The following is a 24,864-nucleotide window of genomic DNA, read 5'->3' as shown; positions in this document are numbered from 1 at the left end:
TACGAAGACATTAATCACTAACCAATAGACATTTTATCACATGTAATGCTACAGATTTTTATCACATTTAAAGGTAAAGAAAACTGGGCAAACTTTCATTCCACAATAGTTTGAATCTTATGCTAGTGGGAACATATGTTCAAAGAATAAGAAAAAAAAGTCGTTATATGAAAATATAAAGGACGATCTATTTAACATTGGATCTGCTTTTAAGCATGGTACATTGTTCACTAGAATTAATCCACTGTGAGAAGTAATCTGACGTAGATATTTTAAACAATTGAATTTTTCTGATGAAAAGCATCACATGACATTTACTTTAAGGAGTACCTAAAATATCATGACATAAAACTGCTGCTTGAACCAAAGGAAATTAGGGAAAGCGTTTTCATCTATATTGCAGGAAGAAAAGCAATCTCTAAATCTGATTGCCTCAAATTTTCCACATATTCTCATGCCTGGAATTTTATTTTGAGCTCATAAACTTGGGGTTCATATTTTTAAAAATCAGAAAAATCCCGTATTTTTAATGAGAAAGGGTTCCCAAGCATATATTTCAATATCTTTGAGAAACTACCCTTCTCATGACTCTGATTTTCTTCCAAGACATCTAGCAAAACAGTTACTGTGAGGATGACTCTATAAGACTGCAGCAGGGATCTTTGGGAAAGGAAGATCAAGCATGGCTTAGAATAAATATGGCTTAGAATATTACTTCCACTTGAGCCAAGTGAAGAAATACATAAAGATTTTAAAGCCCTGTTAAAAGACAGAAAATATCAACCAGAAGTCTTTGAAAGAACCTGTCAAGTAACTTTTGGAACAAGTGTTGGAGGTATCTGAAGAAGGGAAAGAGAGGGAGATGGGGAGAAAGAGGGAGAAGGAGGGAGAGAGAACTGGAAGCAATCCCCAGCTTTATGGGGTGAAGACCCCTAGGCTCCCTGCACATCCACTGCTGTTTGACATAGATATGACACTGAAGCAGCATGCCATTTTGGGGTGACAAAAACCAGCAACAAGAGATAGTCTCTAAATTTAATGTTGCCTCTTCTTCTAACCCATGCTTCCAAATCATTATCATGAAGATAAAGCTTGCAGTTTTGGAGATATGGTAAATGGAAGCTCACAGCTTTGCAATTTCTTAATTCAAGGGATAAATTTTATTTTTCCAATAGAGAAATCTGATGTTATCACAAAATACAGTTCTACGAGGTTTATTGATTTATATATAATGCATTTGTATAAGTGAAGTGGGGGAAAAAAGTACTCAAGCTGCAAACCCTCTTAAAGAGCTGAGTAGTTATACGAACACTGTAAACAGTCTGATACTGGACCTAAGCCCAAGACTCTACACACCTTTTGCCTCCCCAAAACTCACACAAAAAACATAGGCTGACCAGGTTTCTAGAAGACACCACTTAACAAAAGGAAATGCAACCAAGGAATAGGTTTGAGGGAAAGGGTCTTACCTTTGGAAAATCAGCTTCTAGAGTGATTAGGAAGGGGAGCTTATGACAAAAATGTAATATAAAAAATTAAGTAGAAAAAGTTAATTTAAGGTCATGAAAATAAAGGAAATTAAAAATTAAACACTGTTCCAAATCCTTCAGTCTCTCTTAATAAGAAGAAATATTAGCATAACACAGAGATTTTTCTTCAGATCAACATCTAAGAAGACAAGAGGGTTTGAACTCTTACTTATAAATTCTGGAAAATGCATTTTGGAAATCCTGTGATGACTCTTGGTATTTAAGAACACATTCTTCCCACCTCATGTATTTAAAACTGTCATCCACAGCTATAGGAGTTGTATGTAATGTTTGCATACAGAGAAGAAAAATGCATAAAACTTTCTGGAGCTGAAAGTTTTGGGGTAAAAAGGTTAGGGAAGATTTTTCAGGGCTGGAATAAGGGACTGGAAATAAACTAAATACAAAATTACCATTGCAGGTGCCATATGGGTTTTAAAAAGAACAACAGGAAAATGCAAAATATGGTCAGACATCTAAGGGGGTCCCAAGAAGTGGATGATGAAGGAATACACTAAAATCCTTCTGTCAAAGAGTAGGCCAAAGTGAATGTCCAAAAATGTCCTGCATTGAAACTCATTTATAGCCCCACTTCTCCCCACTGTCATAGTTTTGGAGTGAGCTTTTAATTTGAAAGGGAGATACTGAAAACATATCAACAAATGGGATCTTTGTGATTTCTAACCACTTTTTACTTTTCTGAAATATTTTAGAACTAAGTTAAATGGAAACCAATACTATTCTTTTGCTCATGGAGTCATGTCATTAAATGACTGGGTTCAGTACAAATTCACATTATTTTAGAATTCAAACCTTTTAGAAGGAAAGCTTGACTCCTTATCTTTTGAGTTATCGGCAGTAATCAGAAGGTTCCTCCACAAGGCAGTCTTTGACATTTCATCAGAAATATTGATCACAGATGGATCATCTCTAGATAGGAGTTTACCCAAAATGAGATAATAAACATTAAATAAGAAACTGCAGTTATCTAACCACAGACACTAAATATAGGACAGTATTATGCCTCTGTACAGTATTTTTGATAATTAAAAATTAAGTATTATTAATAATTGTTCCCTCTAAACAATTTCACAACTATGAAAAATAAAAATCTAAATGAAAGATTCTAGTTATACAGAAACTGGTTTGGGGTACAGTTTTCCTAATTCTTTCCCAATGACGGAGTTTAGGTTCTGCATGTTCACCGCTGGGCCTCTTGTCCCTACATTCACAGCCCAGCATAGCACTTCACCCCTCTGCTCAGACTCCACAGTGGCTCCCACCCACTCAAAGTAAAAGCCCAGTGGGTGGGCTCTAGGGCTTGTAGGGCTTGCTTCCCCTACAACTTTACCTTCTGCTATTACACCCCTGCTCTTTCCTCTCAGCTACAGCGCAACGGCCTCCTGACTGTCCTGGGACCCTACAGGCTGGCTGCTCCCTCGGGGCCTTGTACTCACTCTTCCTCTGCCTATAATGTTCCTTTATATGGTATGGGTTTGGCTGAAAGTGTGTTAGCGTTTTTCCATAACTTAAGAAAAAACCCAAGCAAACATTTTGGCCAACCAAATATAAATAAGCCTTTCCATTCTTAGTTCAAACGTCACCTGCTCCGATAGGCCTTTGTTGACTGATTTATTTAAAATTTCTGTTTCCATCTCCCTGTAGCAACTTCATCCCTCTTTCTGCTTTGTATTTTTGTTTCATTTTTCACCATTTGAAACTATACTATATTACTTGTTCATTTATGTATTTTCTGTCTCCCCCACCTCAATTCTACTTGAATGCAAGCTTCATGAGAACAAGGATTCTTGAACATTGGTCCTCTGCTGTTTCTCCATGACCCAGACAAAGTCTGACATTTGGTATCCACTCAACAAACATTTTATTCAGTGGCTGGGGGAGCCTGTAATATTAGGGCCTGTTACTATGCTGGATGCATTTTTTTTTACATTTTAAAACTGCACTATTTAAAACTGTCCATTTACAACTCTCTAAAACATTCCCAGGGCCAGAAAGGCAACCAAATATCAACAGATAAAAAACACAGTCCAAGACAAAGAGAGTTTCATTGTGTGAGAAATCAGTACTCTTTTCTACCACAGGTAAAAATGATACTCTGCTATAGAAAAAGTTATGTTCTACAGAAATCCTAAACTGATCTCTCATACCCCTCATTGTGGATATTCACAAGAGGGCAACAAATTAAATATTTAAGAGGAACACTGAGAGTCTGGGGCAAAACAGTTCTCACAGGCTCCTGCCTTCCTAATCTGGACATGTGTTTCTTAATACCTCTCATTCATCCAGCCCTTGGTAACTCAAAGAATGAGATCAACTAGTTTTCAAAAGTCATGGAGAATACAAGTTTTTCCTAACATTATGTGAAAAAGAGTCTTGTGAGCAAAAGAGTCTAAAAAATGCTGGCTGCAACAAAGTTAAACTTTTTTTAAAAATGCCAATACTAGTTAGATTCTTTAATATGCCAATGTGCATTGTGAATCTCTAAACTGGAATGTGGTATAGGACATTTTTCAGACTTATTAAACCACAAAATCCTTTTAAGAGGGGTACCACAGGAAACTAGGCAGATTTCTGTAGAATACAGTTGAGAATATGCTGATTCAACTAAACAATCAACAGGATTTTAAAACTTAAATATTATTTTAAAAAAAGAAAGAGAGAGAAAGGGAAAAATCTCTTCTGTCTTGTACTTGTGCTCACTCTTAAGTGGTAGATGATAATTTTATTTTTTATATCTAGGAAATATTATCTTACAGTCAGACCCTGAAGATCCACTCCTATTTTTTTAACGCTATGAAAAATTCCCTCCTTAGTCAAAAGCCTTCTATGCTTTTTTCTTGGCATGGCCCTAAATTATCCTTAAGCACTTTGGGATCATATATATATAATTTTTTGCAAATACTTTCAAACATTTTTATTATAACTTAGAGGAGTTTGCTTTTTTTGCTATGTGTCTGTGCATGAAGAAGATTAGCATATTTTGGAGAGTTACATAAATATTTCCTAAAATTACTAGTATAACTGAATCCTTCAATTCAGGAAATAGATTATCTCTTTGGAAGTGTCTTTCAGTAGGGGTAAATCCTATGTTTTTCCCAGAGTTCAAACATTTACATGTGATGGCTTTAGTGAATATCTAACTCATTTATTCCAGAATTGAATACTGATCTGTCTTCAGGTGCTGCTTTAAGAGAATATGAAAGAACCTTCATGCTCATTATAAAATACGAGACCTAAGAGAACAGTTTCCACCTCACTTCATTTTAAGCTACTTAGCCAGTCACACGGCTTCTAGTGGCAGAACTGGGGCAGGATAATCTAATACCGAGTTTTAGTTCTTTCCGCTCTAACACAGCTTCAACAAACCCCAGCAGGAATCCACACATATGAAATTCTCAAGTAGCGAATATAACAACATATTACATTACTCCAGTTGGTGTGTTTTGACATGTATATCTTACCTATAGTGCCCTTCCAGTGGGAGCTGTACTGTACCCTCATCGTCCATAGCTAGCATGCTTTGTTCTTCCTGCAAAGACAAATGTAAAACACACAATGTGAATCTGATGAGCCTCCATTTTACATTAAAGAAGAAACAGAAATTAATATTTCACTATCTCATTAACCTCGGAACCTTCCACTTTGTTTGCATTTATTAATGCTAGCACAGGTCCTTTCAATAAGGCATCAGCTACCAAGAACAGAAGTAATTAATGAGAGTCTTATACCACAAAGTAATTTAAATGCTAACAACAATCTCCTTCATGTCATTCAATGTAAAATATGGTTAATTTCCAAGTAGATTAAAACCAAAAATCTAAATTTTACAAGGACAAATGTATTGGTAATCATTTTCATTATTGTAAAGTTGAAAGTACATTCCCAGAATGGTCTATTAGAAAGGAATAAGAGGTGTTAGAGCAGTGGTTCTCAAACTTTCGTTTACACTAGAATCACCTGGAAGATTTATTAAACATATAGATTACTGGGCTGCACCTGCAGAGTCTGATTCAGTCGATTTGGAGTAGGGCCTAAGTACACACCTTGGGTGACGCTGATTATGCTGGTCTGAAGACCACACTTTGAGAACCACTGCTCTAGAGACTTGGTAACAGACAGCAGAAGATATCTCCCTGTTTGGACCAGAACACAGGAGTACTTTCCGCTTAAGACTCATTATAAGCTTCTGTTCTAGTCCTCAGATTTCTGCTTCACTGCAATATTCCAGCCTTCTCCAAAGGGTATAAATATTTCATATATTCATTTATTCATAAATAAAGTCCATATAGTCAAAGTTATAGTTTTTCTAGTAATCATGTACGGATGTGAGAGTTGGACCATAAAGAAGGCTGAGTGCCAAAGAATCGATGCCTCCAAACTGTGTTGTTGGAAAAAACTCTTGAGAGTCCCTTGGACAGCAAGGAGACCAAATCAGTTAATCCTAAAGGAAATCAACCCTGAATATTCATTGGAAGGACTGATGCTGATGCTGAAGCTCTGATACCTTGGCCACCTGATGAGAAGAGCTGATTCATTGGAAAAGACCCTGATGCTGGGAAAGATTGAACGTAAAAGGAGAAGAAGGCAGCAGAGAATGGGATGGTTGGATGGCATCACAGACTCAATGGACATGAGTCTGAGCAAACTCCAAGAGATAGTGAGGGACAGGGAAGCCTGGTGTGCTGAAGTTCATGGGGTCACAAAGAGTCAGACATAACTTAGCAATTGAGCAACAAACATTTTAAAAGTATATCTTTGGGATGAAGATAAACTTATGAAGCACTGAAACATCCTAGTTTAATTTACAATAATGTTATCATTAGCCTTTTTCCATGTACCAAAAATTAAAACTAGTATCTACAGATTATAGCTCCTATTTCATGCATTTATTTTCAAATGGGTCAATTAGGAATGTTCAAGTTTAGAGAACTATTTGGGGCCATTTAAAATTGTTAGAATTATTGGCCCTAACTCCAGAAATGAAAATTTAAGTTGTGGAGAGATGAAGAGCTAAGTCACTTTCCTGACCAAATGGGAACAGAAGAGAGAAAAAAAGGAAGGCCCTGGGGGGTCATTGCGTTCCCTCTTTCAGTAGCTTAGCAGAAGCTTGCCTGGTCTAAATCAGCTTTGGCTGATGTCATTCTTCCTGGCACACAAGACTATTCCTACGGTCCTCAACTTGCGTGCTGCCTAGTCTGGAGAACCATTGCCATATTTTTTGTTACTTAAAGAAATGGCGTTTTCTACCTCCTCTTCAGCTAGCCTATGAGTTTATGAGGCAATGTGGGGGCAGGTCTCGTTTTCACTCTTGAAATGCTCTCCGTACACATCTAACGTGTGATCAGGCAGCCTTCCCTCTGCTGAGCCCTCAGCCTCTGCTGAGACCTTAGAATACCTCTGCCCAACCCATGCTGTGTAATAAAGGAGAGGTCAGGGGACTGTATGGGATCTGCTATTTCTCTGCTTAGAAGCTGCCCTCCCAACCAACCCAGTGTTATATCTGTACTCTGTGATACTATTGGCATGTACCTGTCATCCCTTTGCATTATGGGAATTTATTCTATTTGCTTTCTCTGTTACATTTCAAGGAAAAATTTTCTTTGAAGACCTCTCAGATATATACTATTTCTTATGTATTATGCCTGTTCCCCATGTTATGTGGAGGTACCATCAGAACTAATTCAAAGTGAGTAGACAGTATCATTGGTTTGAAATTATATATTTAAGCACTTGTGCAGAGCTAATCTGTAGTCTAAAATGACACACACCTTGCAAATGGATTAGTTTCTATATATGGAAATGATACATGGGCCATATTAATTTATATGCACACCATTGAGGCCATGGGTAGAACACATTTATCCTTTCAGGAAGAAAAGGTTACTTTTTCTACTAAGAAAAGGTTATCTTAATGCACATGTGAAAGTGAAAGTTGCTCAGTCCTGTCCGACTCTGTGATCCCATGGACATTACAGTCCATGGAATTCTCCAGGTCAGGATACTGGAGTGGGTAGCTTTTCTCTTCTCCAGGGGATCTTCCCAACCCAGGGATCAAACCCAAGTTACTCTCATTACAGGCAGATTCTTTACCAGCTGAACCACAAGAGAAGCCCAGGAATACTGGAGTGGGTAGCCTATCCCTTCTCTAGCAGATCTTCCTGACCCAGGAATCGAACTGGGGTCTCCTGCATTGCAGGTGGATTCTTTACTAACTGAGCTATCAGGGAAGCCCTGATGATGCATATGGAGGGACATAAAGAGAAAACAATCAACAATCCTCAATGATATTTAAGTAAAACCAAATACAAGCAAAATGTAATTCTTTTCTTGGTTGTCCACTGAAAGGTAAGATTGGTATATAGTATCTTTTCTGACCAACTCATAATAAAATGTAAAGAAGTCAGGTATAAAGGTTTAATAAAGAGTAAAACTTGGGGGTGGGGGGAAAGGCTAAAGAGAACAGCGATGCCATCAATGCCTGGATTACCTGGCAGCAGAAAACTAACGCTCAAGATTCAATCTAACAGCAAAAATTGGATCAAGCTTTGGGAACAATTTTGTTTTTTTCCTCAGATGATTTTCCACTTTTCTCTCAAATTACTTTCAATAATTATTTTGCACTCTGTGGCTTGTTAGCATGTGTGGGCTTTATACTAGTCATAATTCTATCCAAACAAAAACTCATCACCTCTAAAGATAGCATTTCCAAGCCATGCTTATCTGAAGAGAAGGGTGGCGGAGCAGCCGCTGCCTTCAGTGCCAGAAGGAAGCTGGGTGGGCCCCAGAGCTTGGGGATAGAGGGCCGGCTGCATCCCAGGCAGCTCTGTGAGGAAGCCAAAAATCGAGACTTTCTGGGGAGGAGCAGTCAAATCAGGCACTAGCCGTCACGACAATCACAACCTCTTTTATCTCCATCTTACAAGGAAAGAGACAGAAAGCAAAAAGCTTACTGGGTATCCTTAACTTTGTTAGTCTGAAATATCCTAAAATGAGTTCCATTCAGCATTTCATTTACACAGTGTCCATCAAAAATCTGCTGAGTTCTACAAGGATGATGATCAAAGTTTACCAAAGAGCACTTGAGGGGGCTTTGCCAATTTGACTACAGGAATGTTCATAGTCTGATTTGAACACCAACTTTTCATTCAGATAGCCAAAGCACTGTTCTGATACTAAACAAATGAAGGACAGTTGATTTTATACCCAGTAAAAAGCAGAAATATGGAGGTTTAAAAATGAATCTCTTCAATAGCACTCAAACATTTACTGGGTATGTATCATGTGCTAAGCATACAGTGGATAAAAAGAATAATCCAGGAGCTATTCATGAATCCAATAAGCAAATACATATTAAGCATGATTTCACGACAGGTAGTATGCTAGGTACTGGGCATACAACAATGAAAAGAGAGTCATAAACCTTACTCTTAGAGGATAAGAAGGATCACTGTAAAAAGAATAGAACAAGAGGCAGTGGTATCTGGGCAAGTCTCATTTGATCAGTTTGGTAATAGAAAGGAAGAAATTTAGCTAGGAAGAAACAAGGTAATAAAAGGTAGGAATAAATAAGACATGTTTTCACAATAACAAACAACTAGCCTGGCTGGGGCGAAAGGCCTGTGCTAAGTAGAAAAGGAAAATAAAATCAGAGGTAAATTGTTGTGTGTTTTGATGAAGGATTTATATATAAAGTTAGATCATGAATCCGAATTATGGTTTGTGATAGTGTAAAAAATACAATTCATATATTATGATATCTAACAAATGCTCTACCTTTAGTGAAACAGATAGCATGCTACTGTATCCACTTTTCATGTAAAGTCTGTATCTATGGAGTCCTCAAACAGCTCAAAGTACAAACAACAGCAGCACAGAGCCAACGTTCACAAAGGTGTCTAGAGTATTAGAGAAAACATTCAGGAATTTTAGAATTCTTAGATATTAAAAAATGGAAGGGAATTCAGAAATAAAGTCCAACCCATTTAATTTCATGCAAGAGAACATGAAATGCAACAGAATGCAAGAAGTGCCTGAGCATCTCCTTCCTCAATTACTAATAGAATAGATAATGTTGCAAACATCACACACACACACACAAACATACATACACACCCCTATAATTATTTGTAAACCATAAAATATTATAAGAGATATTCCTTAAGACTTCCAATATGCAGAAGAGCCAATACATACAACTACTCACTTGAACTATGAAAACTGAAAAGAAAAAAACTGGGAGGAGGAGTAGTCCATATAGAATTCATATAAACAGATGGATGCAACATACATTTTTCATCAGCATATTTGATTCAGTTTCTCTAATTGACTTATCAAAATTATTATAAAATAAAAAAATTCTGACAGAGTAACTCTGGATTTAGAGGAATATATTCTGGTGATACAGGGTCTGGGGGTTTAGGAAAGGTCATACCTCAAATTTCAGAACTCATGAGAATCACCTGGAGGTCTTGTTAACACAGATTTCTGGGCCCATATCCAGAGTTTTGATTCAGTAGGTCTGGAGTAGGGTCCAAGAATTCAGATTTATGACAAGTTGACAGGTGTTGGCTGATACAGCAGAGATCTTAGGACCACACTTTGAAAACCACTGCTTGAGGAAGAATAATATGCTTGCCTTGCTCCGAGATTCAACTAGAAGCAAGATTTGCCTGTACAATAATTAGGCCATGCTTCCTAAATCCACAACTGATTCTGATCTTTCTTAGCATAAGATATGCTCTCTAATATGTATAATCTTGGCCTTGCTCACGCGCCTGCTTCAGACAGATCGTTAAGTCCCACTTGCACCCCTCCTTTTCTTCCCCATAGCATGTATGTTGGAGTGAACCTCCCACAAACCAAGAGATGTCAATACCATGATCACCGAGCAGAACTGAATTTCTAGGATTTATCTAACATTAACCTCCTCCTCCCTCACCGAGGAGCAAACATTCTGCTGGGGCTTTCTGCTTTATCAGCAGCCCTTTTGTCAAATGTGTACAATGTCCTAGAGAATACTGAAGTAGGAAGTAAAGTGTGTTGGTACTCTGAGCACATTTGGACATCCAGAATTTGATTCTGCAGTCTTCCCTTTACACAGAGCAATGTGCAAAATGTCAGGGTTCCAATATTCATTTCTATCCTGATTATAATCCTTTCTTTCTAAAAACTGAACCATATGCATATGCATATGCATGAAGTACATGAAAATTTGGAACAGAAGCTCTGCGACCTTGGACTGGCCTGTGTAGCTATTTATTCTGCTTAACTCATTATTGAATTTTAAGGTCAAACTAATGTTTTCTCAATGCCATAAGACCAGAAGTGGGCTACTGATAGTAAAGCCCTGAAAGATAAAGGTACAAACTTGTAACTATCATCAAAAGGACAAGAGGTGAGTCTACTTAAAATTCAAATCTCTGTGAGCTGAGACATTTCTGCTCTTTACCATCTTTCCGGATCACAATCAGAGTTACTCAATTAATCTAAGTAATTGCAGAAACGCAACATTTTGGGTAGAACTTGTACATTTACCACACTCATGTAAATGTCTTCTCCAGTCTTCTCCTGGAAGACTGGGCTTTGGTATAAGATGCTACATTCTTCAGTGGAGTCCATAAAGCCTCAAGCAAATGAAATACGGAAATCTGGATTACCAAGTAGAAAATCAACCAGAATTTTAGTTTCAGTATAGTCTTTCTTAAATCTTCCTACTCTCTATACTGATCATATTCTTTTAATACCAATTCCAGGTTAGAAAGTTAATATCTTTAAATTATACTTTCTCTCTCCAGTTGTCAAAGGTAGAATTATCTTCCTTTGCACTGGTCAGAACTATATTTTAATGTCCTACTATGGATTATTTCATGACTGTATTACTGGTTTACTTGTTTCTTTATAAGTAACACATTAATGAGGATAACATTAAAGTACATCATATTAATCTAATTGAGAATTTAAAGGTCTGTAAACCTACCTGATTAATGTATTGCAAGCCATTTTCCTTTACTTTTTCTCATACTCTGAACTAAAGGATACAGCTGTTAACTTTTCCTCAAAAAATCCTTTATCTCTTTTTGAATCATTTTAGAAAATACTTAGGAGATTTAGTAATATTAATTACTTCTAAATTCTTTATCTACATAATCAGAAAACAGTCAATAACAATTGGTAAATAATGAGTCTATAATGTAAAAAGATTAGAAGCTCATTCCATAGCATCTCTGCCTATCTGAAGTTACTAAATTCCAAAATGGACATATGGCACACATACATATGAGTACCATACATATGCAGCTATGTGAATGGTTCTCAGCAATGGAAATAGCATATTCTAATACATTTATGATTACTGTCAAATTTGTTTTCTCCTATTTCACAGACATATAAAGGAAGAATATGAAATTTTCTTTGAATGAAAAAAGGGAAGAAATATTAAGCATAATATATTGTATATACTATTCATGGGGATCAAGCCAGGCAATCCTAAAGGAAATCAACCCTGAATATTCTTTGGAAGGACTGATGCTGAAGCTGAAGCTCCAATACTTTGGTCATCTGATACGAAGGGCCAACTCACTGGAGGAGTCTAATGCTGGGAAATACTGAAGACAAAAGGAGAACGGGGTGGCAGAGAATGAGATGGTTAGATAGCATCTAACTTCAGAAGATAGTGGAGAACAGAGGAGCCTGGAGTGTTGCAGTCCATGGGGTTGCAAAGAGTAGGACACGACTTAGTGACTGAAAGATGACAACAATTATAGATACATGGTATTTTTCTTTTTACAAAGTTTTAGAAGGGCAAGAATGCTCCATGGTACAGATATGGCCTAATATGAATGCTGTAGAAGATACGATTGTATGCCTGAGGCTGTTGCTAGCTGATTCCTACAGAAGTAGTAAAGACATTTGACAGGAAATCGAAGCAGGAGAATAAGGCAAAATTACATTTACAAGTTACTGCATCAGAATACTTAACATTCTCATTATCAGGGAAACTAAGGAAAACCTTGTGGTCAGTGAGTTTTGCATTCAAAGTTGTCTTCCTTAGAATTTGAAACTTCTTAGAAATGATTTTCAACCTACATAAATTTTAATTATGTCAAGTATGAATAGTTTAAGCCTATAATATTTCTATATTCACATTCACTTTATTTACACTTATTTTATACCAAATTTTGTTTCATTTTTCTTGAACAGTACCTAAGGATGACAGCAAACCTTTAACAAAGCCCTAAAAACATATACAGATAATTCAAATATCCTAGTTAAAGCACTATTAAAAACTCTCCTATACTTAAAAGAGAATATAAACTTAGAAAAGTAGTTAAAGCTTAGAAAAAACAGAAAAATAGTTAAAGCACTATTAAAAAAAAATTCTCTCATACTTAAATATGAGTATATCAACCTTAGAAAAATAAAAAAACTTGATAACTTTATATTGACATTTTCAACATTCTATCAGTATTACTTTTCATTTGGTTCATGAGGTTCTTGAGGCAAGAATACTGGAGTGGTTTGCCATTCCCTTAGTATGGCTAGAAGTATAATTCAAAGTATGCCTTCTACAACACATAGGAAAATCTCTTCACCATGGAAAAGTGAAGAAATGCCAGATAGTCACATATTATGGAGACATATTTGTAGAAACATCTGAGCAAAAATCTCATTAGACTTCATGGCCTAACCTGGACTCATCTAATGGTTAAGTAAAACCTAAGACCATTGGAGTGTTTGCAAACAGATTCCCTAGAAGAAAGAGGAATATGCCCATGACTTGCGAAAATATACCACAGAGAGGAAACTAAATACATTTACTGACTGTTTTGTAGAAGAAAACATGGAGAGAATAATGCACAAGTCTCACTAAGTGTTTTCCTTCAAGTTCATTTCTAGTTATACAGAAATTTTGTTCTTCTGTTTTACAACTTATGGACTCAGTCATTCTGCTAAATGATGTACTGGTCATTTTTTTTTTTTTCATTTATACTCTTTGCAATACTTTAAAAATATTATGACTACTAGCCTTCAAAATAGATCCAGATTTATCCATGAATTTTGAATGTCATAAAGCTTAAAACAAATTGTTTTAACATGTAAAACAGAATAGGATAAATCAGTAGTTTGTGAAAGTAGTAAAATCCCCAAAGTTTCTCAAACAGTATTCACTCAGTCCTAAAGCACTTTGAAAGACTGAGGGCAGGAGGAGAAGGGGACGACAGAGGATGGTTGGTTGGCATCACCGACTCAATGGACACAAGTGTGGGTAAACTCCGGGAGTTGGTGACGGACAGGGAGGCCTGGCGTGCTGCGGTTCATGGGGTCGCAAAGAGTCAGACACGACTGAGCAACTGAACTGAACTGAAAGCACTTTGAAAGAAAATCACACTTGATCTTAGCCAAAGGCCGAGAAGTGATGAAAGCAAATCAGAGCAACATGCTTTCCTATTAAACATTTCATCTATTTCAAGAATAACTAAATTTATCTTTTAATTAGAATTAGAATCTTTTGATTAAAATTTTGTTCCTTAGGAAAATACCAAGAGTAATAATGTCTCTTTTTTTTTCTTCTCACATATTCAACCAAAAAGCAATCACTGTTTGATCACAATTTGGAAACAGTTAAGGATTAGTAAATTTCTGCCATCCTAAGGGGAGGAATCAGAAAAATAAACTTTATAATTTGAAGGATAATGAAGTACCAAGTATTTGCATATTTCACTAGAGTTTGCTCATATAAGATATGTGCTCTCTCTGTTCAAGTTTCAGTTTTATGATTTTAAACATTCATCTTTCCAAGCAGTCCTCCTGTGCTTGTTAGTAATCACTAAAGACAAACACAATCATCTATTTTGCAGAGCTGTTGCTGTGCACGTGTTGCTTTTTTCTTTATAAGATATTGATTTTGCTCTGACTTACTTCTTTTTCAGCATCTTCTAGTTTCTTTTTCTTACTCTCAGGCATTAAATCATCCAACCAGCTGAGTTCCCGTTTGGTAAACAAAAAGTCCATCAATTTTCTTACAAATACCAGAGCTAACACCTGAAGGAAATAATAGAAGATTTTAAAACAAGGAAAAAATATAAATGGGAGATTTAGATTTGTTTTTTGGTAGAGACAAGTCAACTACAATTAGGTCTGATATTAAAGTGAAATTTGTATATATGTATATATAATAGATATTGTCTAGCTTTTGCTTCCTTCAGTTTCTTTTCTTACCACATCTCCAGAATAATGGCTGTGATTCTACCCATTATAGGAGACATTTAAAGAAGCAATGAAAAAAACTATATTTTTGACCATTTCCTTAAAAACACTTTAAGAATATTAAACCTTTAATACCTATGCTGATAATACTTTAATTATTTATAGTCATTCAAATTCTAATACTTTAGCTTTGAAATATTTGAAACTCATCTAAAATATTTAATAAAATTTAATTTTAAAAGTCTCCTTAACTTTTCAGATTTGCTAGTATATCTTTAAAGTTAAATTGTGAAAGTTTACATTTTCCACCCAACTTTAATTAATTCAAACTAATGTTCAGAATGATAGAGATAAAACTAGTATGAATCACTGAAATTCATATATAATCTAAAATCCAATCTTAATTACTAGTTTTAGTGGCTAAAGTTTATACAAAGGTTTCCAATAACAATATTCTATTCCAATTTGTTCATGAATTTTTAGTGAGAGCAGAAAATCAGAGAGAGAAAAAAGAGCTGACTTAGAAGTTTCGTACCATCATGGGAAAGACAATAGCAGCTCGTGAAACTTTTATTATCCACAAAAGGCCGAGGCAACTCATCTGAATAACTGTGAAGAGATGGACTTTTCGAAGTGGCACATGCCTTAGATATATAAAATCCGGTTGATGTTTTGCAGGCATCCAGAAGAGCTTTATTCTATCAAAGAACTAAAAGATAAACAGACTAAATTGCTTTTTACAGACAACAATAAAAGTAGGACAAGTAAATGTATAATATAGTCCAATATATGGTACATCTAGATCACACATTGACATCTGGGCATCAGAACTATGGGATTGTTAAATGTACATTCTGAAATACCACAACTTCAGTTTGATAATATCCCATACTTTCTCAAATGTGGATACAGGTTATAATTTAGAAGAGTTTAATAACATCGATGCCAATGCTAAACATTGCTCCCTCAGAGAGTATAGCCTTGAGACAAAACATAATCATCACCCTCATCTTCATCATCACATCTCAATTTCTTCCTTTACTTGTCTAAGTACTGGGGTTTCCTGCACCCTTCTTTATTGAATATTTCATCCATACCCACTGTTTCAACTTTCACAAACTTGCTAGAATCTCAGCCTTCAATCTCTACTGCAGCTCTTACTGTCTTGAGCTCTAGACCCACATGCAGCTGCTACATAGGATGTACCTCCTTATTTTGACTCTGCTGTTTTGACCTTGCCACTTTCATCCCCATAAAAGGTTTTGGTGCTGTTTCTAAAAATAGAAATACCGTGGCCATAAATATGTAACCTAGATGAATTACTATTAATAAAGTATTTCCAGAGCAAATTTTAACTCAGTTTAATTTATTGATCAGTTTCCTCTACTACACTGTCAAATCATTTATATATATTTTCAATTGTATTTATTAACATTATTTTCATCTGGATCAAGGTTATTTCTGTTTAAACTTTATCATAAAGACAGTACATTATTTTTGGACAAGATATTATTTTAATAGCTTTGACATTTTTATCCACCAAAGTTAATTTTCTCAATTCAAATTTTATAGATTAAATGTCCACAAGAATCTGAAATCTTCAATCATATTTTACTTAACAAAATGTACTGCATGTTAACTTTGTTTCACGCAGATCATTTTGTTTAATTTTTCTGAGGCCAAATTTTACAGTTTTCAATGTTTCCAACAAGAAGTGATGATTTAGAAAATGACAGTTTCAATCACTGTCAGTTCTATTTCATACCATGGAATATCTCCTATGTGTTTTAAGAGTAACATTAGATTTAGTCCTTAGCTAATTTGTATGAGAAAATTGTAAGCAATCTTCATCAAATTTTCCAAAATTACTCTAATATGCCACGGAACAAAAATGCCCATAGAGTCAAATAAGTGTTAGTGTAGTGTCATACATCATGTTTTACTGACACCTTCTCATATTCCCAATTCAACACAAACTCATCTTTCTTTGTGTTTTTTACCTGTCTTATGGCACAGCATGACCTTCCCTCAGGCATCTAAACCAGAATCACACATAGTTGAGTCCATCCATGTTCATTTATTTAGTCATATTCATCTATACCTTCCAAAAAATTCATTGAAAACCTATGCAGAGTACTAAGTGCTGAATTAGTTCCTGGTTTGTTCCTCTCTATATTGTCCATAAATATTTCACCGGGTCTTTTTATCTCTAACTCCTAAATATCTCTTAAAATTACATGTCATTAAATAAATAAAACTCAGTGCATGGTGGAGATAGGAATAGGGAAGAAATAAAGTAAAATCCTCAGGGCTATAAATGAGTGTTTCAATTTCTATAAAACTAATTTTTTTCCCAGCTACCATTTCTCCATGTGTGAAGTTATGTTATTGCATAACTGTACTTCAGTGTGTGGGTGATTCCATTGTTATTGCTTAAATGGCACATTTGCTTTACTTTGGATTCTTAAAGTGTTGGAATAAATATAAATGTGGCTATATATCTGAGTACAGAAACAGCACTCATAAGAACACTATGTTCTGTTTTTTCTGCCATGTTGCACAATAAGAAACCTAGATAAATTTCTTAATATTGCCAAACAGGTAATATACAACATTCTTCGAACAAACGGGGTAACAAATTAACATGTTTCTTGAACTGCTGATATTCAGCACATTTTAAATTATTTTTACTCAAGTACCCAATGATAGTCATGATAAATATATTCTGAGTTTTGCATGTACCTTTGATCTGGTCCTAATATCAGCATCCCATTTCTCTATCCAGTTAGCCACAATATTCCAAATAGGAATTTCAGCTCCCTGAGTTCAGGGCTCACTTAAATTTTCACTAACTCTGTTTCTTAGTGTGAGATCCTATTTGCTATTTCATTTGTGCTATTTAGAACTCATTATACTTTTCTCATGGGTCTTTGATAATATTTTCCTCAACTTTCATTTGAAAGATTCACACCCCAAATAATTCCAAAATTTGACATTCTTGTTTAGTTCCAAAGCTCATGGGTATAATAAAATCATGTGAGTGGAATTAGGCGGGAAAATCTGTTGAAGCTATCAAAATGATTTTACTTTGTTTCTTAAACTTCTGCTGCTATATTTATGTGAGCCTGAGGCCTAATAATAAATACTTTTCACTTACAGATGAAATTAGTACTCTTAGAACTTTTGCCAAAGGCAAAAGAAACCCCAGCAAAACAAATAAACAAAACCTCTTCAGCACTCTTCCCTATCTGTCTTGCCAGACCAATTCTTTTAAAATATATTTTTCATATATAAAGTTATAAATGAACAAATTAAATGTAGTTAGAGTAAAATTAAATGCATAACACTTCTCAAGTGTTATAACAGTGAAACATTCAGTTATAACCCTGAGGATTTTACTTTATTTCTTAAGATTCAACACATCCCCTCCCAAGTTACTTTTACCCAGTATCAGGATGAACACACTCATCCTATCGACTTAGGGTGATTAGTGATCTTATAGTAACATCATGTTAAAGTTCTGTCTTGGTTCTGACATCCAATAGCATCCTTGGGCCTAAGAGGTTTTCCTTCTCCCAAGGTCAGAAGCTGATTAATTATTTATTCAGGCAAAGAGTTCCTGTACTGCCTGTCCCTCAGCGTTGAGAGTTTAGCCAAGCTCTTCCATGGTGCTGCTGCCTCATCACCAATTCTGTCCGATCAAGCAGGCTGCAGCAACCTTAAATTACCCTAGCCCCTCATGCAAGTGCATTCCTTAGATAGCTACCTGCAGAGTCACAAGTAAATATAAGTTCCTGATATAATTTCCCCAACGGCCCTGTGATCAACAACTTCCCCTGCCGTCTTCTCCTTATGCACTCCTTAGATAAGACCTCTGCAAAGCTCACCAAACCTGCTCTTCCGATTTTAAGAGTCCAGTTTCAGCCTTAGCCAAGGAACCCCAAAGTGCTCCACCCACTGACCCTAATAAAGGCATCTGCCCCAGGTCCTGTCTCTCTCTCTCTCCTTCTCCATTTTGTCTTGGCCTCCCCATGTGGCCCCTCAAGGCCAGGTCCTTCCTGTGAAGACTTATGAGTGATAAACTTTTCTATTTCTGTTTCTCTTGTGGTCTGTTGTTAAACCGCCAGCTCACCATCTAACACTCTGTGCTCCACTTAAAAAGTGTTAATTTGACGAGTTCATAACATTTAGTCAGATGACTGTTCCTTTATAGGTCACTGAAAGTAATGAGTCTATCTTGTCAGAGAAAAAGTGGCAATTTATATTTTCTTTTAGCCAACAAAAATAAACTATACAATAAATAATCCTCAAACTAGTCTCTTTTTCAAGAGAATTTAAGTGTTTGGAAACAATAGTCTTGTTATAAAGCAAGATTATTCAAAGGAAATTTTAAATAGAAATCTGTATTAGTTTCCTAGTGCTGCTGTAACAAATTACAATTTGGTGGCTTAAACAATAGAAATCTATTTTCTCAGAGATGTGGAGGCCAGAGTTTCAAAATCGAGGTTTTGGTGGGGCCTTGCTCTGTCTGAAGGCTGCAGGGAAGAAAATTTTCTTGCCTCTTCCAGCTTCTGTTGGTTCCTGATATACCTTGGCTTGTGGTGGCAAAATTCCAATCTCTGCCTCGACCTTTATGTGGCTTTCTTCCCTGTGTCTCTCTGTGTCTTCTCCTCTTCTTATAAGGACTCCAGTTATTGGATTTAGGGTTCATCCTAAATTCGGGGTGAGCTCCTCTTGAAATCCATAACCAGTTTCATCTGCAAAGACTTTATTTCCAAATAAGGTCACATTCTGAGATTCCAGGTGGGCGTGCGGGGAAGGGGCACTATTCAACCCACTATAATAACATAAACAGGAATAATTTGCCAACAGCCTCAGTAAAAATTTAAAATAATCTTGTAGCACTTAAATGTTTTAAAATTTCATTCACTTAATTTTGGGCTGCTCTGCATCTTCATTGCTGCATGCAGGTCTTCTCCAGTTGCTACAAGTCGGGGCTACTCTTGGTTGCAGAGCATGGGCTCGGGGGCACACAGGCTTCAGGAGTCGCAGCACACGGCTCAGTACTTGTGACCTGAGGGCCCTAGAGGGCGGGCTCAATGGTTGTGGCGCACGGGCTTAACGGCTCCATGGTATGTGGAATCTTCCCGAACCAGGGATCAAACCAGTGTCCCCTGCGCTGGCAGGCAGATTCTCATCCACTGTACCACTAGGGAAGTTCCTCTTGCGGTATTTTTTAAATGTGTCCACAAATTCTTTGATATTATTCTCTTCAAGCGATGGAGTCTAAATTTCCCTCCTCGTGTGTGCAAACTGGCCACGACTGGCTTCTAACAAATATAAGAAAAGTGGAAGTGACCATGTGTGACTTTGTAGACTGTCAGTAGGCACAGTGACCTCAGCCTCACTCTGCCTCATATTTCTCATTCGGATGGAGGTTAGGATCTCTGTCGTGATGACAAAGTGTCTGATGGAGAGGCCGCTTACCAATAGCCAGAGAGGCACTACCATCTCCTGCCCCCAGCGCTGGGATAAGCCATTTTGGATAAACACCTTCTAGTCCTAGCCAAGCCTTCAAATGGCTGCAGTTCTTGTCCACATCTTGCTAGCAGCCACATAAGGCATCTTGAGCCAAAATCACCCAGCTATTATGTTCAAAAGTTTATGACCCACAGAAACTGAGATAATAAATGTTTGCAGTTTTAAGCCAATAAGTTTTATAGCAATTTTTTAGGTAACAATGGGAAACTAATGCGAAAACTATATTTATTTAACGAATAATTAAACAATCTGTAAGGTTTTTCTTATTAGTTTATAAAATAATTCTATAAAGACAATTGCAATAATAACAGAAAAGCAACATAAAAGGCAAAATCACCCAGAATCTTATTACCTTAACAAACTGTTTTTCTTTCTCCACCTTCCTTTTTAATCTACCCATACTCACAGTTTCTTAAACCTGTGTAGTTACAACTTGTTTTCCCACTTTTTCACTTCACATTTCACTTTGTCATAAGCATTTTTACCGTGTTATTTTTATGGTCATCGCATTTATCAATTTTAAATTAATTTATCAAACTTAAATTAACCATAGATTACTTATTTTTCTGTTGGTGAGTAATTGTATTGTTTCCAATATTTTGATAATATGTGTTACAAGGAACATCTTTGTGCATATTTTTTTTACTATTTTCATGGACAGATGTCCACATACATTATCAGAATATCAAAGATTAAAAGCATTTTAATATTTTATATAGTTTTAAATATACTGATATCCTTTTCTAAAAGGATTATAAAGTATAAACCTTTTACAGTTTTAATATGTGGTGTGTGTTAGTCACTCAGATGTCCAACTGTGTGTGACCCCATAGACTGTAGCCTGCCAGGCTCCTCTGTCCATGGGATTCTCCAGGCCAGAATACTGGAGTGGGTAGCCATTCCCGTCTCCAGGGGACCTTCCCAATCCAGGGATTGAACCTGGGTCTCCCACATTGCAGGCAGATTCTGTACTGTGTCAGCCACCAGGGAAGTCCCACAGTTTCAATATACTCATAGTAAACATAAGTACCCTCAGATTATGAACCATTTTTAAGAAATTTTTAAGAAATTTAACTGTAGACTGAAAGCTACTCCTCAGATAATGACATTTTCTTAGTTCTCAAGTGACTTTGCATCAACAGACCTTAAGATATGTCATCACAGCTTTACTGTATATACTTTACTTACTATATTATTATAAAGTAATTTACCTGAATTCCTTTTAGTGATGAAGCACCCATATAAAGAAACACTCCATATAGCACTGGCATAGGAATAAACTGTAAAGGAACAATTAGAAAAAAGGCACAGGTTATTTTCAAATACAATGTGGTCAAGACATTTTGTACTTCCAAAGAAAAACACAGAAAGGTAAATATTTTAGAAGTATGGGGCAGATCAGAAGCCATGGGTTCAAATCCAAGCTCTAGCACTTTTTAGCTGCATAACCTCAGGTAAGTTACCTAAGCTTTCTGTGCTTTAGTTTCCCAATATCTAAAAAGGGATAATAATAGGTCTATTAGACATATTTAATAGGTCAAAATCAATAAAATCACATATGATGAATAATAAACAATAATATCAAGTATATTATTATGTTACATTAGGGAAATTTAAATTAATTCAGTTATTTAAAATGAATTAAAATCTTTAAAATGAATTAAATTATTTTAGACATGAAAAAAAAGTATATCAATAACGAAGTCCAGGTAGTAGTTTTATGGAACATTTAAAATACAAAACTGCATATGTGGCCATGACCATGGCACTGCTTATCTCTCCACCTCCCCCTTTACTAAGTAATATTAATTGCAAATATATCTGTCCACTGACAAGAAATTAGTAACTTTCTTTTGTGTAGGTAGGCATACAGTAAACTCAGGTCACTAGTCAGAGATGAGTGACTGTTTCCCAGAACTTGATTACCATTTCAAAATTACAATAATAATTTATACATCAAATTTACTTTGCCAGATTAAATTTTTTACATACTTAAGGATTCTAAAATATAGCACATAATTTCCCTTGGTAAGAAGTTATATAAACATGGTAAAAAAAATTCATCACTTTCATCACATGCCATACAATACTTACAAATTGATGACTTAGACTCAAATGAAATTTCTTAAACAATAATACATATATTCTGCCTTCTCTCAAGTTCACAAAGGGAGATTTCATTACCTTCAGAATACTAGTCATAAAGACTGATGAGCCCATGAGAATGAAAATCATAAGCCCAGTAACTCTTTGCTCCCGAATGCCAAGAAATTTGGGTTGTTCTCCTGGAGCTGAACATTCAGATTCCAGTTTCAGGCTGTTGACATGAGTGATGGAAAGGACAGTGGCAGCCACAAACCACGGCAGGCCCATGATGGAGCACACACCCAGCATGACAGCCACCATTAACAGATCCAGATGGTACCCACAACCTTTCTGTTAAGAGAAAGAAAACAGAATTCTCATTCTACCTGAATTTGGCATAAATACCAATGACACCATCGCCACAGAACAGAAAAGAACAGAAAAGAGATACTATTTTGAATCTTACATAACTAATTCTAAAATGCAAAATAAATTAAAGATAAAAAGAGAATAGTCTCAAAATATACAGTCCACTTAAAGAAAAGCTACAGATGTTCCTACTGCAAGTATGATTATAGTGACTTCTACATATTTTAATAGATATAATTTTGGCTTACTAGTACATTAGTTTCCATTCTATTTCAGCTGAATAGGTAAAGTCATTATCAAGTACAGTCCCTTTGTTTTGGTTCCTTAAATGAGCAGGTTAATTTGTAATTCATGTCTCTCATCATTTATTTATACAAAAAATTATTGAGCATCAATTATATATCAAGCATTAGGCTGAGAAAATAAATGACTGTGTCCCCAATAGAGCTAAGAATGGCCTGGTTGTGACTAGACACCACTTCCTGACAATATCCAGGAAGCCTTTTTGCTAAGAACTCCTAAAGGATAAACTCTTGTTAAGCCCTTTCCATTTACGCTCTTTTGTCTCAATGGTTGACTTTTATTGTGAAAAATAATATCATAGAACCTAAACTTCCTTTTACAAACTCATTTCTATCCTAGCATAGAACTATCTTGTTCTCATCTCTTGCAGCACTAGAAAAATTTGACCTCTCCTTAAGATGATAGTTTTGTGCTTTCTATCCCCTATATTATTCTACTCCATCACTGACTTCCAGATGTTGCAAATTTCAGTGCTCTCTTAAACTAGATAGGAAATGTAAATAAGAAGAAATAGATGCATGGGACACGTGGAGGTGTGGAGAACTGAGGACTGTTCCCTTGAGGAAACTGATTGGCTAAGAGTCCTTAGAGGACACAAACAAGATGGGGAATAGCTTTGTCACCATCACCCATAGGAAACTGACAGTGTAAAGCCTAAGAGTTAGCAAACGCTATTTTACGTTCCAACTTTTAATGACTACTTCATGAGAGGTAGTGTAATAAGATGGTTAAGAGTTGGGTCAGCTTAGCCTAGACAATAAGTTCTGGAGACAGGGCTCCAGGGATCAAATGCCGGCTTAAGCAATGATCTTGGACAAATCATCTAAACTTTTGTGCCTCTGTTTCCCTATCTGAAAAATGGTGATAATGATGACAAGAGACATAGTGCTAAGTTGTTGTGAGAATTACAAATGATTTTCACATCATTTAGAACAATGTCTGATACATCAGTAAGTACCTAGTAAATGTTAGCGACTATCATATTTTCACAGTTGAACAAAAACTTTCTTCCTTTGTACTTTTTGTACTTGTTTCAAGGCTCCATAATAAATATATGTTTAAACTTACCACATAATTTCTCAGTATATTCCAGTTTTTTAGTGCAATCATTAACATACAATAAGCAATCAAAAAGTCACAGACTGACAATTTTAAAAGGAAATATGCATAACTTAAATATTTTTAGAATCAAATCTAGGTGTAATTTTAAAATAAATATAACTATTAAATTTATTATTATGAATGTGAGCAGAAATTACCAATTACTCTAGAGGAGTAATTTTGACTTTTTTTTTACAGGCAGTTTTACCAAGTTAAAAGCAGTTTCTAGTTTATCTGAAAGCTAATATAGCCTTGAAGGTAAAACATACTGAGTATTTGATGTGTATTTGTCATGGTAGTGTTTTCTTTCTGCTATTTTATTTCATTGTTTTACTAAGAAAAACACCCTTAAAATCAGTTGTACTTCCTGCCCTTTCTGCTTACCCTTGCCAAATTATAAAAGTGCAGGAGATGACAGAAAAAAGAAAATGAGACATCTCCACACAAGTACCTTTTTTCCAGTTGCGCTGTCACCAATTCATTGGCACCCTTCCTTGGGTCAGCTAATGCTCCAGGTTCACCCAAATGCCTAAACTCAATTTCAGTTGTGAATATAACCCTAGACAATTTTTCGGCTAATAAACCTGGAGAGATTTTCTGCTAATAACTCTGGAGAGATTTTCTGGAGAGAGCTGGAAGGCAGGAAGAGAAACACCTTTGTGTCAGCATGACCAAGAAAGTATAAGAAGCTTCAGCAGAGCCAGACTAT

At 35.9% G+C, this 24,864-nt stretch overlaps 1 protein-coding gene across 3 annotated transcripts in view; it reads right to left on the bottom strand.

Annotated features, from left to right (window-relative positions):
* SLC4A10 (solute carrier family 4 member 10) overlaps positions 1-24,864 on the bottom strand; it is a 225,745-nt gene that overhangs the window by 3,352 nt on the left and 197,529 nt on the right. For all 3 annotated transcript variants that reach the window (XM_065927869.1, XM_065927870.1, XM_065927871.1), the window contains 6 exons: positions 22,482-22,733; positions 21,509-21,577; positions 15,292-15,465; positions 14,469-14,591; positions 5,012-5,079; positions 2,343-2,459 (listed from right to left, as the gene is read on the bottom strand). In XM_065927869.1, the coding sequence (XP_065783941.1) occupies positions 2,343-2,459; positions 5,012-5,079; positions 14,469-14,591; positions 15,292-15,465; positions 21,509-21,577; positions 22,482-22,733 (803 nt within the window). The remainder of the gene's footprint in view (positions 1-2,342; positions 2,460-5,011; positions 5,080-14,468; positions 14,592-15,291; positions 15,466-21,508; positions 21,578-22,481; positions 22,734-24,864) is intronic.

The sequence above is a fragment of the Muntiacus reevesi genome, chromosome 3 (genome assembly GCF_963930625.1).
Source record: "Muntiacus reevesi chromosome 3, mMunRee1.1, whole genome shotgun sequence".
NCBI classification, from domain to species: domain Eukaryota; kingdom Metazoa; phylum Chordata; class Mammalia; order Artiodactyla; family Cervidae; genus Muntiacus; species Muntiacus reevesi.
Note: the sequence above shows the minus strand (reverse complement) of the source record. Positions and strands in the feature narration are given on the sequence as shown.